General features: G+C 59.6%; 3 protein-coding genes across 8 annotated transcripts; 1 reads left to right on the forward strand and 2 right to left on the reverse strand.

Annotated features, from left to right (window-relative positions):
• Window positions 1-424: 424 nt before the first annotated feature.
• On the reverse strand, window positions 425-5,112 carry VSIG10L2 (V-set and immunoglobulin domain containing 10 like 2). The gene is made up of 10 exons (XM_090123719.1): window positions 5,058-5,112; window positions 4,630-4,977; window positions 3,948-4,232; window positions 3,202-3,477; window positions 2,766-3,059; window positions 1,930-2,571; window positions 1,549-1,851; window positions 1,093-1,215; window positions 996-1,020; window positions 425-918 (listed from the first exon to the last, which is right to left on the reverse strand). The coding sequence occupies exons 1-10, from the start codon at window positions 5,110-5,112 to the stop codon at window positions 699-701; spliced, it is 2,571 nt and encodes an 856-aa protein (XP_089979845.1). The 3' UTR covers window positions 425-698.
• A 1,186-nt stretch (window positions 5,113-6,298) lies between these two features.
• PUS3 (pseudouridine synthase 3) lies at window positions 6,299-12,632 on the forward strand. Its single transcript, XM_031599690.2, has 5 exons — window positions 6,299-6,556; window positions 8,953-9,387; window positions 10,475-11,043; window positions 11,336-11,526; window positions 12,160-12,632. The coding sequence occupies exons 2-5, from the start codon at window positions 9,001-9,003 to the stop codon at window positions 12,390-12,392; spliced, it is 1,380 nt and encodes a 459-aa protein (XP_031455550.2). The 5' UTR covers window positions 6,299-6,556; window positions 8,953-9,000; the 3' UTR covers window positions 12,393-12,632.
• On the reverse strand, window positions 6,766-12,729 carry HYLS1 (HYLS1 centriolar and ciliogenesis associated). 6 transcript variants are annotated; one of them, XM_090123717.1, is made up of 3 exons: window positions 12,634-12,729; window positions 11,433-11,514; window positions 6,766-7,970 (listed from the first exon to the last, which is right to left on the reverse strand). In XM_090123717.1, exon 3 carries the CDS (start codon window positions 7,944-7,946, stop codon window positions 7,107-7,109), a length of 840 nt encoding a protein of 279 aa, XP_089979843.1. In that variant the 5' UTR covers window positions 7,947-7,970; window positions 11,433-11,514; window positions 12,634-12,729; the 3' UTR covers window positions 6,766-7,106. The 6 variants fall into 6 exon arrangements, with proteins under 6 accessions (XP_089979843.1, XP_031455560.2, XP_031455561.2 ...); XM_031599700.2 differs by having other exon boundaries at window positions 12,629-12,729; XM_031599701.2 differs by lacking the exon at window positions 12,634-12,729 and adding an exon at window positions 12,101-12,209.
• Window positions 12,730-12,757: the final 28 nt, after the last annotated feature.

The following is a 12,757-nucleotide window of genomic DNA, read 5'->3' on the forward strand; positions in this document are numbered from 1 at the left end:
AGGTTGGGCGGATCGTTCACGAGATGCAGGGCAGTGCCAGGACCTCCCCTCTCTTGCATAAACACAAAGCTGAGGGCCGCCTCCTCCATGCTCTCCAGGCAGAAGTCTCCCCTGCCCCAACCATCCCAGCTCCTCCTGCTCCCTGGGAGCAGTGATGCATCTCCCCCCACTGCAGAGCAGCAGAGCCAGGCCCTGGTTTGCTGGCAGTCCATGTTGGAGCACAATAAAGCAGCCCAAAAGATTTCCTCTGTGGCGCTTTACCTGCAGCCCAGCACCAGCAGCCACGGGTTAATGACAGTCGGGTCCCAGGAGGGGTGATGTGGGGACATTTCCTGTGGGTGAAGCCCCTTTCCTCATAAAGGGTAAAGGCTGAGAATTCCACAGCTTCACCCTTGCCTCCTGGGGTCCCCATTCCTGGGTTTGCAGTCCCTCTGCTCCCTCCCCACCCAGACTGAGGCTTTGTGGAAGAAGATCCCCACTGCATCTGCTTTCTTGCAGCCTTTATTGAGGCAAAGGAAGCAGTGGGGTACAGCACAGTGCAGGAGGATGGGGCTGTCCAAGGGGTGCTGTTGCCACATCCCAGCTCTCATCCCCCAGGAACAGCAGCAGTGAGGAGGAGGGGTGTCTCAGGAGTGTGCCATGCTCAAGGCATGGCTGTCACCGTGATGCTGACCTCCACCGGTGCGTCATCCGCAGGATCACCTGGTGGGGCTGAGCGTGGCTCTTCTGCAATGGGATGGGATGGAGAGCCTCAGTGGCACCAGGCTGTACCACCACTCTGGTGGCTCTGCCCACCTTCTACCTTCCATGGCTGCTGTGCTGGGGCCACCTGGCTCCTCCTGTCCCTGTCCTTCTCCATCCTCTGTGCTCACAGCCACGTTGGCATCCTCAGCAAGCTGTGGCGCATCGGGGCCAGCCCTGGGGGCATGGGACTCTCAGGTGAGCAACGAGATGCAGGAGAGGGCTGGGTGCATGGCAAGGGTTGAGGCACTCACATGCGGAACAGCAGCTCGTGCAGCCCTATGAATGGACAGACGGACGTCAGATGGGGGTGTTGGGGTTTTGCCCCCTGTTGAGGCCCCCAACACTCACGTGGCAGGCGGTCCCGATGGCGAGCGATGTAGTGCACAGCCAGCAGAGACATGGAGGTGGCCACCAGCATCCCCATCACTGCTGCCCCAGTCACGGCCGGGAGCGCCTCGAAGGGCGGCTCAGCTGGAAGAGAGCAGTGCAAATCAGGCCGTTGGGATGGGGGAGGTGAGGAGGTGAGGAACAGCCAGGATGGTGCGGAGGTACCAGGAGTGAAGGGAGCTGGGGGAGCACCGAGCATCCCTGGCACAAACGGAGGAGAAAGACGGAAGCCTGCACTTGTTTGCTCTGAAACCTACTGATGGCTGCTCACGCTGGGGTGCAGTTCAGTGTTTCTCTGCTTACTCCCTGCTCTGCCTACAGGCAGTCAGCCCCGGTGTGTTCTGTAGCCCCTACCGGTGCCTGGCACCACCCAAGGACGCCGGAGGAGCACGGCATGCTGTCCCGTGCCCGCTTCACCTGGCGTCTGCACCTCGGAGGGGTGCCCGGCCGTGCGGTGGTTGACAGCCAGGACGCGGAAGGCATAGACCACGCGGGGGTCGAGCCCCCCCAGGCGCCGGTCGCGGGAGTGCGGCTCGATGTCTCCAGCGGCCGTTTCCCAAGGGCCTGGCACGCGGCGCTGGGGCTTCTTGGCCGGCCGCCGCTGCACCACGAAGCCGGTCAGGTTGCCCGCGCCCTGCGTCCGCCACTGCAGCCGCACCTCGGTGCGCGCCCGCGTGTACCGCAGCTTGCTGATGGTGACGTTGGGAGGGGCCGGGTACCCTGCGGCGAGACGGCGCTCCGTGGGACAGCTCGCCTCCCCGCGCACCAGGGGATGCGTGCCGCGTCCCCGGGACTCACGATCCACGCGGAGGCGGACGGGGAGACTGGCGGTGCCCACGCTGTTGGCGGCGGCACAGCGGTACGTGCCACCGTCCTGCGGCCACTCGGCATCGCGCACGGTGAGGTTGGCCCACGCCCCGCCGCGCTCCAGCCGGTACTTGGTGGTGCCCGCCGGCACCTCGCGCTCCTGCGGGTCGTACCAGCCCATCTCGGCACCCAGCTCGGTGCCGCCGCGCTGCCGGCACGCCAGCCGTGCCTCGCCGCCCTCCAGCACCGCCACCTCGCCGCGCTCCACCTCCAGCTCGGGGACATCTGCGCAGAGAGAGGGGCTGCTGATGGCATGCCTTCGGCCGGCGTGGCACGACGATGGGGACAGCACACGGGGACGTTCTCTCTTACCCAGCCGGAGGCGGCACTCGGTGCTGGCGGCTCGCAGTGGGTGCGCGGCTACGCAGACGAAGTCCTGGCCCCTCAGGCTGGTATCGGTGCTCAGCACCAGGACAGTGGCTGATGGTGTGGGGGCACCCAGCGCCCGGCCCCGGCCGTCCCACCAGCGCAGCGTGGCCGGCGGCGTGCCCCCCTCCCAGCGGCACCGCAGCATCACGTATTCGTCATGCTTGGTGGCCGCAGCCATGCATGTGGGGCTGCCTGCCGGGATCCCTGGGAAGAGACAGGTGGTGGGGTGAGCCGCATCCTGCCTGCCTTTGTCCCCAGAAAGTGCTGGGGTAGCAAGGGGCAGCCAATGCAGCTTCATTTTGGGGTGCTCTGCAGTGCAGCCATAGCACGTGGATTGAAGGGCAATAGGGTGAGGGGAATTTAGGGACGTGGGAGTTTGGGGATGTGTCCACACTCACACAGAGTGGTCCTGCACACAGCCCCCTCCCGCAGCGCAGGGTGCGTGGCCACGCAGGCGAAGGAGCTGCCGTTCCTCGTGGCCGCCCCTGGCACGATGCTGGTGGCCATGGAAAAGCTGGGCCCCGCTGCCCCCTCTTCATGCTCCTCCTCCTCCTCCTCCCGCTCCTCCTCCCTAGGGCCCACCCAGCGCAGCCGGGCTGGAGGGAATCCCCCCAGCCAACGGCACCGAAGGGCCACGTCCCGCAGGTCAGCAGTGGCCAGAGCAGAGCAGCTGGGGCTCCCAGCCGGTGGATCTGTGTGGGGCATAGAGCTGTCACCGCGGGGCCCCTCCATGCCATCACCCCAACATCCTCATCGTGCCATCACGTACTTCCCGCCCACATCCTCACCAGGCACCGTGTTGTCACCACGCCGGGCCAGGGCCACAGTACTTACAGTATACGGTGAGGACGATGGTGGCCTGGGTGCGCGTTTGGAGGTGGGTGTTCTCAGCCAGGCAGGTGTAGGTGCCCGCCTGGCCCCGGGCAATGGCCGACATGACAAAGGTCTGGCCAACGTGCACCTGGGAGCCATTGTGCAGCCAGATGTAACGGCTGGGGGGGTTGGAGGGCGCCAGGCAGCTCAGCACCACGTCCTCCCGCTCGCCCGCAGAGAAGCTGCCCTGCTCCGGGGAGAAGGGCTCCACGCTGATGGCCGGCTCATCAGGGCCATCTGCAGGGACACAGAGCCCTTTAGCCATGGGACATCACTGCTGAGGGGACGCAGCTCTAATCAGGGCATCTTCCCACTGGTGGAAACCTGACCCATGAAACCTCCTTAGAAGTGATGCAGGACAGTGGCTGTGAACACACTATGATACATGGTGCCCATGGATGGACCACAGGGAACAGTGGCCTTGGTGGCACAGTGCCAGCCATAGAGGTACCATGATGGTGGTGAACGATGGCCACAGATACACCTTGGAGGCATGGTACTTGGTCGCCATAGAGGCACTATGATGTTGATGGATGATGGCCATTGGTGCATCTGATCAATGTGGCACTTGGTGGCCATGGAGGCACCCAGGTGGCCATACCTGCATCGTGGTGGCATCTTAACCCTTGGGGCTGCCCCGGTCTGGTGAAAAATCTCCCCCACCTTAGGGCCCCCTGGGAAGCAGAGCCATGCCCCGGGGCACTCACAGACGATGTCAAGGTAGACGGGCTCACTGGTGCGGTTGTTGACCTCATTGCGGGCAGTGCAGGCGTACCAGCCAGCATGGCTGCGGTTGGCAGGTGCCAGGAGCAGCTCTGCCCCAGAGCCTCCCAGCCCCATGGGGGCTGCCAGGAGTCTTCCATGGGGCTCCCGGTGCTGCCAGGAGAAGCTGAGCGGTGCCGTCCCCTCCCGCACAGTGCACGTCAGGGCCACCTCTGTCCCCTCCGCTGCCGCCGCCGCCGTCAGCCGCACGAAAGGTTTGGAGACGGGCACTGAGGGTACCGGGCCATGAGCGTCCCCAAAGCCACCAGCCCCCTGCCCAGAGCAGCTGCATCCCTCCTTCCTTATCCAGTTGTGCCCTTTCCAGTTCTGACATTCTGTGGCTAGTGGGCTAGTGAATGTGTATGAGTCAGTGAGTCCACATGTTGGCTAGCGGGACACCAGGTTGGCCAAGGGAGGGAGATAGGAGGTGGCTAATGAGCTGCTATGTGGCTGGTGGGCAAGGCAATGGGGTTGGCCAGCGGGTTGCTACTTTGTTGAGTGCAGAGTTGTGTTGGCCAGTGGGGCACTTCATTGCCCAGCGGGGCTCCTCATGGTCTATCAGCACGCAGCAGTGCGGGCTGTCGGCGAGGGGAGCCGCGCGGAGCGCTGGCAGGAGGGAGACCTTACCCAGCACACGCAGCATCACGGCGGCGTATCCCACACGGAGCCGGCCCCACTCCGGGAAGAGCCCCTGGCAGAGGAAGCGCCCGGCGGCGGCCGTCCGCAGCTCCCGCAGCTCCAGAGTGCCGTTGCGCAGCGTGACCCGGCCCAGCGCGCCCGCGCCAGGAGCCACCGCCACCTCCGGCCCGGAGCCCACCGCCACGGCCCGCGGCGGCCCCGCGCTCCCCATCGCCGCGAAGCTCCAGAAGACCACGGCCGGCGCTGCCAGCCCGCAGCTCAGCTCCACCGCCCGGCCCCGTATCCCCGTCACCGTCCGCTCCTCGTAGGCTGCAGAGCCGGCGTCCAGCGGCTGGCCTGGGGAGAGGTGCGCTGTGTTGGCCGCGTCTCGGCGGCGCGGCTCCATCCCTCCGTGCCACGAGGACCCCGGCACTCACCCACCGCCATCAGCGGCAGCAGGGAGAGCAGCCAGGGGCCCCCCCAGCGCTCCATGCCGGGAGCCCCCCGTGCTGCGCTGCGCTCCCCAGCCCGACCTCCTCTCGGGTTTCCCCGGATTGGCCCTGATTAATCTTTAATTATTAATGAAATGACAGCAGAAACCCAACGCCGCTGCAATCTGGCTGTCCCCGTGCCAGGCACGAGGATGGGTGCACTCATGGCACGAGCCATTGCCACCTGTCCCTCCTCCAAGAAGTCCCCACAGGTGGCCAATCCCTCCCTCTTCCCATTTTTCTCCTTACAAGAGGTAAATCCAGTCTGACCCCCACTTTGTAGCAATAACGGGGGCTTTGAACACGCAGCAGACGCGTGGCACCGAGCGGGGTTTGATATTTCATCTCCTGCTCTCTGCAGGCCATGAAACATTGATGGGGGGCGGCGGCACAGGAAGGCAGCGCCGGGAGGGGACGGGGCTGCCCTGCAGGGGGGTCTGCAGTGTGTGTGACGGGGCTGCATCCCACTGCACCCATGGGGCAGCCGCAACGCCCCTCAAAAAAGGGGGTTCATCCCCCAGTTATCCTCTCCCAGTCAGTTATTATTCACCCCTCCCAAATTCACCCTCAGCTTTCGCACTTTTGCTGGTGCCTCTTCTGCAGCACCGCCCTGGGTGAGGGTTTGTGGTGGGGCGGCGTGAGTGGGACAGCCGCCCTGGGGGCAGCCAACAAACACGTGGGCACAGCCAACACGTGGGCACGGCCGCCAGGCACTGGCCCTGCGTTGCAGCGCTGCCCTTTGTGCTTTCAGACGCCTTTTGGCAGCCCTGCGCAGCTGACTTAAGAGAGCACCCGCAGGCGTTGTTTGCTTTCTTCTGGTCTGTTTGCTTAGGAGGGGGACACGAGCGCGGGTTTCTTTTGGCTTTGGGTTTTTGGCTCTTTTCCCCCTTTTCCCCGGTCAGGCCGACCCGCCCCCTGCGGCCGCCCGCACCGCGCTGCTCTGTGTTATTCGTTAGCAGCATTTTGAAACGTCATTCCCACACTCACAGCGGACTTGACAACACGCGTGTTAAACGGCTCATTAAGAAGCACGAGGAGACAACAGCAAAGATGCTCACAAGCATTACGAAGCGCATTAACCGCCCCCCCCGCCGTGGGAACGGGGCTGGGAGGGGGCGGGGCTGAGGGCGCGCGCGGCGGCTGCGTGCAGAGCGAAGGCCGGCAGCGCCCCCTGGCGGCGGGGCGCGGGATGAAATGGGGAAGCAAAGCCCTTTTGGGACAGAACCGCCCCGCCTGCGCGGGGCACAGAGGGAGCACTGCCTGCGTGGGGGAAACGACAAGGGGGATTTTTAAATCCTAGGCTGGGCCTAAATGGGAGCTGAACGGCTGTTTAAAGACGGTTCGCATGAATATTCAACAGTCGTGAATATTCATGACGGGCGCGCGGCGGGGCGGGCACTTCCGGGGCAGCGGCACCGGCACCGGAAGTGGCGGCGGTGGCTCAGGTACGGGCGGGGGTTGTGGGGCAGCGCGGGGCGGTTCGGCCTTTCGGGTCGGCGCTTCCGATCCCAGCCGGAGCTGGAATCGCCGCACGGCGTAAATGCGCGCCGCGAAGGTCAGGAAAGGGGTGAAAAAGCGGCGCTTGGAGCGCGGCGGGGCGGCGGTTCCGGAGGACTCCGCGCCACGTGGTTCCATTTAACGCGCAACTCCGATGGGCCTTCTGACACGCTTTATTGAAGTACGTTGCCGAGTTGCCCTACATCACACAGCTCACACAGCCCCCGTCCGGGGGAGCAGCAGCATTCCAACTTAAAAATCACAGCTCTCGCTTCGTTATGCAGTTTGAGTGGCTTTTCCCTGTCTGCTTCCTCGGCTTTCCAGCAGTGACTCAGAGTGAAGCTTTCTAACAGTGTAGCAGCGAAGTACGGATGTCCAAAATCCAATAACCTGGGGAGCTGGGAGAAGTTTTACGCTACAATCAACACGCTTATATAAACAGAAAGATTTCCAGAGTAGTTGAGTCCTGGATGGAAGAGGAGAGCATCTAGGATGACGTCAGAACGGGGTGTTTTTCCTGGGGATGAGGCCATTCGCCAGGTCCCAGCGCACTTCCCAGCGCAGGGCAGCCCTCTTCTTGTCCGTGGGCACCGTGTAGGTGTTGGGGACGTAGGTGTGCTGCGGTTTGCTGGGGTGGCTGTGCTGTGCGAGCATCCGCCCCCGAATGCTGCAGCGCACGTCCTTGTGCTGGTCCTCACCTGGCACAGGGAACCGCTCCCACTCTCGCTTGTACTCAAAATATTTGGCCACCCGGTCGCTTTTGCTGCGGTTTTGACGCAGCGTCTCCAACCTGGGGGGAATGAAGGACTTGGGCTGCACTGTTGTGGCTGTGCAGTGAGAGGTGGGAGGACTCTGGCTCTGCACAACCCTGAGAAGGAAGGGAGGATCGCACTCAGCGCCCTGATGCTGATAGGAAGGCTCTGGGGGGAACTGTTGGAAAAAACTGCTGCTCATCTCGATTTCCCCCTCGGAGAGGCTGTCATCTGGACCGGTGCTCAGCTGAAGCATTTGCTGTGTCAGGTTCCACATGGCCGTGCTCTCTGGCAGTCTGGTGATCGATTCGTCACAGACCTGGACTCCTCCGTCAGGTCTCCGCCTCAGCACCTTCCTCTTCATCACCTGCCTCCTCGAGCCCTTGGGGCACCATGGTGCAGCGCTGGGCTCTGCACAGGGGAACCCTTCGGATGGAGGTCGGGCTGGCTGCAGCCCTGTGAGCGCAGTGTAGGCACTGCAGCACAGAGGTGCCCCTTCTGCTCCATGGCCCTCGCTGCCTCCTTCCAGCTCCTCATCACTCAGAGCAGCACATGAATGCCTGTCTGCTTCCAGCCTGTTCTCCATGGTTTCTGCTGGGCTGGTTGGACCCTGCAAAAAGAAATTTGGTTAATATCTTGCAGTGCATTCAAGTTGGCTGAAGGGGGCTCTGTGAAGTCTGACTCTGGCTCTTCTCCACCCTGAAACTTCTCAGGTTTGTGGTGCTGATTCAGGCTCCATCAAACCAGAGAAGAAGTTGCCTATAGACAACTTATGTACAGCGTTGTACATGGCACACATAAATTGCATTACATTGCATATGAAGGTTCGATGAAATGATGGACAAGTGCAGGGCAGACACAGTACGCTCTGTGACTGTAAGCCTTGGGCAGATATATTAATGATTTTCCCTTTGTGCAAACCAGTATGTTCTCTCAAAAACACGGTACCTAGTTGTGACTAAAGACATCAAAAAAAGGGTGTTTTTATTTCCATAGACAAGGAAAAAGTGTTTGTTTAGAGATTGGCTATCATAGCCTAAAGGCAAAGCTTCAGGCTGAGTTGTGTGATTGAGGTAAGGCAGAAGGATTGGCTGCAAAAGGGATATGGACAGTGTTCCCACTGAAGCCTGCAGGTTTGGGGCTATCTTTATGCCATTAAACGGGTTTAGAAATGCAAGTTTTAATCGTGTGGCAGTGATGCCATTACGAAACGTTCGAGCAGATGGTGCTGCGGGATGACTGGTAGCTGTTAGCAGGCTGTCTGAAGTGTTGATGCTAGCTGAACACAGCGAGAATGGGAACCGCTCCATGACAGCTTTGCACAGGAAATGTGGGAATGAGCTGCCGCCGTGCTGGGCTGCCAGAGCAGAGCTGCTGACAGCGGTGGCTGAAGGAAGATGCGTGATTAAAAGCACCAAAGAGATTTGCAGCCTTGAGTCAAAGTGTATCATCTCAGCCAAGCACCCCTGACAGTTACTGTGTGCTTCTGGGCACACTGAGTGATTAAAAAGAAGCTAAAGAATTATTGTGCAGATAACAATTCTGCAAAGGCAGAAAAAGGTAGAAACACAGATTTCCTCCTTTCTTTGCAGGCCCTGAGGAGCTGCCAGCCACCAGCTAAAGACTCCAAGAGACTCACTATGGCCAATGGGAGCTGGGCCACAGATCGAGAACAGCTCCTGAGGAGGGTGCAGGACCTGGAGGAGGAGGTGAAGCAGCTGCAAGAGAAGTTGTCAGAGGGGAAGGAGGGCACTGCAGTGAAGGACACCCCTTCGACCTCCAGGAAATCCAAGAAGCAGCAGCAGCGGCCATTTGATTTCAGTGCCCACAGCCGCAGGCACGTGGCACTGAGGATCGCCTACCTCGGCTGGGGGTACCAAGGCTTTGCCAGCCAGGAGAACACCAGCAACACGATTGAAGAGAAGCTGTTTGAAGCCCTGAAGAAGACACGGCTGGTAGATAATAGACAGACCTCCAACTATCACCGCTGTGGACGGACAGACAAAGGAGTCAGTGCCTTTGGACAGGTCAGGATGGATTTATGGGTTCCACTGGGGGTGGTAGAACTCAGGATGGAGATCTCATGGGGTTACTGGTCAATGACAACGAGCCAAGTGCTCACTGTGTGACAGTGCAGGTTGAATTTGTTTTTTAAAACACTTTTCAGACACTAATTGTTTACTGGAGCTGTTTGGAGAGGATGAAATGCATTTCAGGCTGCCATTTCCTGAGTCGGGTCAGCTGTCAGTCCAGCTCAGAGTTGCCAGAAAGGGGAGCTGCCCCTTCCTCTGCCTATATAGATATTGCTCTTGTGCCAACTGCAGTGCTTGGCAGACCCCTCTCATCTGCCTTAACAGCCCAGCAAAATAATGGGAATGCTTCCCACAGAGTGAGAAAACTGAGTCCCTGTGTGGAAGGGTCTGAGGAGAGCTGCAGCCAGCGGAAGAGAGTGAGGGAGTGGGAGCTAGAGGAAAAGGAGCAGCTGGCCCACACAGTGGCAGGGAACCATCAGGGAAGCTCAGCCTCCTCACAGATCCTTATGGTGGCTTTGCTTTCCTCCTCTTCCCCTCCTGCTTGTGCTCAGGGAGCAGGCCTGCCCCAGCTTTTGCCATGGTAGGGTGGTTTTAGCCTGCATCACTCACTTGCTCTAGTTCATGAAGCAAACCACACAAAGTAAGGGTGTGGGCCACCTTTTCTTGCACAGTTAGATATGCTCACGGACTTGCAGTGTTAATTCACTTGTTTCCACACCACAATTCCAAGCCTGTTCGGCTGGTAATGGGTTCAAGTTATGAACTCCATTAAAAAAAAAAAAAAAAAAAAAAAGCACATGTGTATCCTGCAGACTGAAGCCATTTAGAGACCATGCTATGTAGGCAGTTTGCAACTTTTTCTGATTTATTAAAGGAATCTATAGCATCTGCTAGGAAGCTCAGCAGAGGCATTTGCAGTTTTACCCACAGGAAGGAGTGGTAAGAGACTGATTTAAGATACCTTCCTCTGTAGGAGATCCTGAATTCATTTCAAAATGCAAGGCAGAGGTGTAGGAAGACTTGGCTTTACACACTGAATACGCCCATCCACCACCTAATCCTAGTTTTCACAATTTTGCAGGTGATTTCCCTAGATCTTCGCTCTAACCTCTCGGAGGAAAAGAAACTAAATGGTTGCACGGGTGATTCGGAGGGAAAAAGCAGTAAATCTGAGGAAGAGCTCCGCTACACTCACATTCTGAACAGGGTGCTCCCACCTGACATCCGTGTGCTGGCCTGGGCCCCCGTGGAGCCAGACTTCAGTGCCCGGTTCAGCTGTCTCAAGAGGACCTACCGCTACTTCTTCCCCTGTGCAGACCTGGACGTGGCCCTCATGCACACTGCAGCCCAGCGCTATGTGGGGACGCACGACTTCCGGAACCTCTGCAAAATGGACGTGGCCAATGGCGTCATCAACTTCCAGAGAACAATTCTCAGCGCCCAGGTAACGTGGGTGGATGGGGGAGCTGAAGGTGGCCTGCGGGACCCTTTCCGACTGTGCCAGTTCGAGGTGACAGGACAGGCATTCCTCTACCACCAAGTGCGCTGCATGATGGCCATCCTCTTCCTGATTGGACAAAGGATGGAGGGCCCAGAGATCATCGACGAGCTGTTGGACGTGGAGAAGAACCCTCGAAAACCACAGTACAGGTATGGGCAGCAACCTCCCAGGCTGCATAGCAAGAAAGCAAACTGCTGGCATCTCCGTGAGATAGCCTTAAGGATCTGATTTTCTTGTTGCTGTGCTCCTGGACAAGTTATTGATGGTCTTAACCCTTTGTATTTGGTAAAAATTAATTCAGAAAAGCATTTTTGTGAAAGGCAGCACTGTTATTAGCAGAATGGGCAGGCTGCTGTGCTGTTGCATTAAGGCAGTGACCCTTTCCTATCACAGCCATTCGCTAGCATGCCTGTTTGTAACGCCTTCTCTCCTTTTTCCTAGTATGGCTGTGGAGTTCCCCTTGGTCCTGTATGACTGTGAGTTTGAGAACATCCAGTGGCATTATGACCCGGAAGTGCAGGAGTTCAATGTTACCCACCTGCAGCAGCTCTGGGCCAGCTACGCCATCAAGACTCAAGTGCTGCACAACATGTTACGAGGCCTGGACGCTGCTCCCATGGCTGCAGGGAAAGGTAAGAGATGGCAGAATTGTTCCAAACAAGTAGGTATTCAAATATTGTTGAAAGCGTCGTTCGTACAATCATTAAGGTTGGAAAAGACCTCTTAAGATCATCAAGTCCAACCATCAGCCCATCCCCACCATGCCCACTGACCCACTGACCACGTCCCTCGGTGCCACATCTCTACTTTTCTGAACCCCTTCAGGGCTGGTGACTCCACCACATCCCTGTTCCAATATCTCACTACTCCTTCTGCCAAGAAATTTTTCCTAATATCCAAACTGAGCCCAGCACTTGATCTCATTGTTCCATTGGCTTCAGCCCATCCATCAGCCTGGCCAGATCCCTCTGTAGGCCCTTCCTACACCCTGGCAGACCGACACCTCCTCCCAACTTGGTGTCATCTGCAAACGTACTGAGGTTGCACTCAATTCCCTCGTCCAGATCATCCACAGAGATATTAAACAGGGCCGGCCCCAGCACCGACCCACGGGGAACCACTGGTGCCCGGTCACCAGCTGGATTTAGCTCCATTACCCCGCTCTGGGCCCAGCCCTCCAGCCAGCTCCTCACCCAGCAGCATCACCTGTCCAACCTCGGGCTGCGGCTTCCGCAGAGCGCTGTGTGTTTCAATTTCTTTTTCAGACCCGGGGAATGCCGCCCCTGTGCTCTGGGGAGACCTGAAGCCTCCGGTGCACAACCAGGCCAGCAGCTTTGTGGAAGGTGTCCGTGCCCGGGCCTACAGACCGCTGCTGGAGCGGCCCCGGTGCGAGGGCCTGGAGTCCCGCATCCAGCAGTGCCTGCGCAGGGGCCGCGGGCAGGCCGAGCGGGCGGCCAAGCGCCTGTGCACGGGGGAGGGGCCGGGGGGGGGCCGCTGAAGGGCGGCTTTTTGCGCGGGTTTGGTTTAAATGCGTTTTTCCTTGCGATTTTTATAAATTCCTGTTGGCCTTAAAAGTAGCGGTGCTGCGTTACGGCCTGCGGGGGGACGGGGCCGGGCCTGGGGCGCCGAGGGCTGCCGGGGCACGACACGATACGACACGATACGGCACGATACGGCACGGCACGAGCACGGGGCGGCTCCCGGCCGGCCGGCACCCCCCGCGCGGAGCCGCACCTCACCCGCTCCGTCCTCGCGCCGCGGCCGCGACCGGTTCCCAACCGCCGCTCTCCTTCAAACTGCCGGGCGGGGGCGGGGCGGGGCGGAGCACTGCCGCTTCCTATAGGCGGTCGCTGAAGTCGCTCG

Source organism: Phasianus colchicus, chromosome 23 (assembly GCF_987193195.1).
Source record: "Phasianus colchicus chromosome 23, bPhaCol1.hap1.1, whole genome shotgun sequence".
Classification (NCBI taxonomy): Eukaryota; Metazoa; Chordata; class Aves; order Galliformes; family Phasianidae; genus Phasianus; species Phasianus colchicus.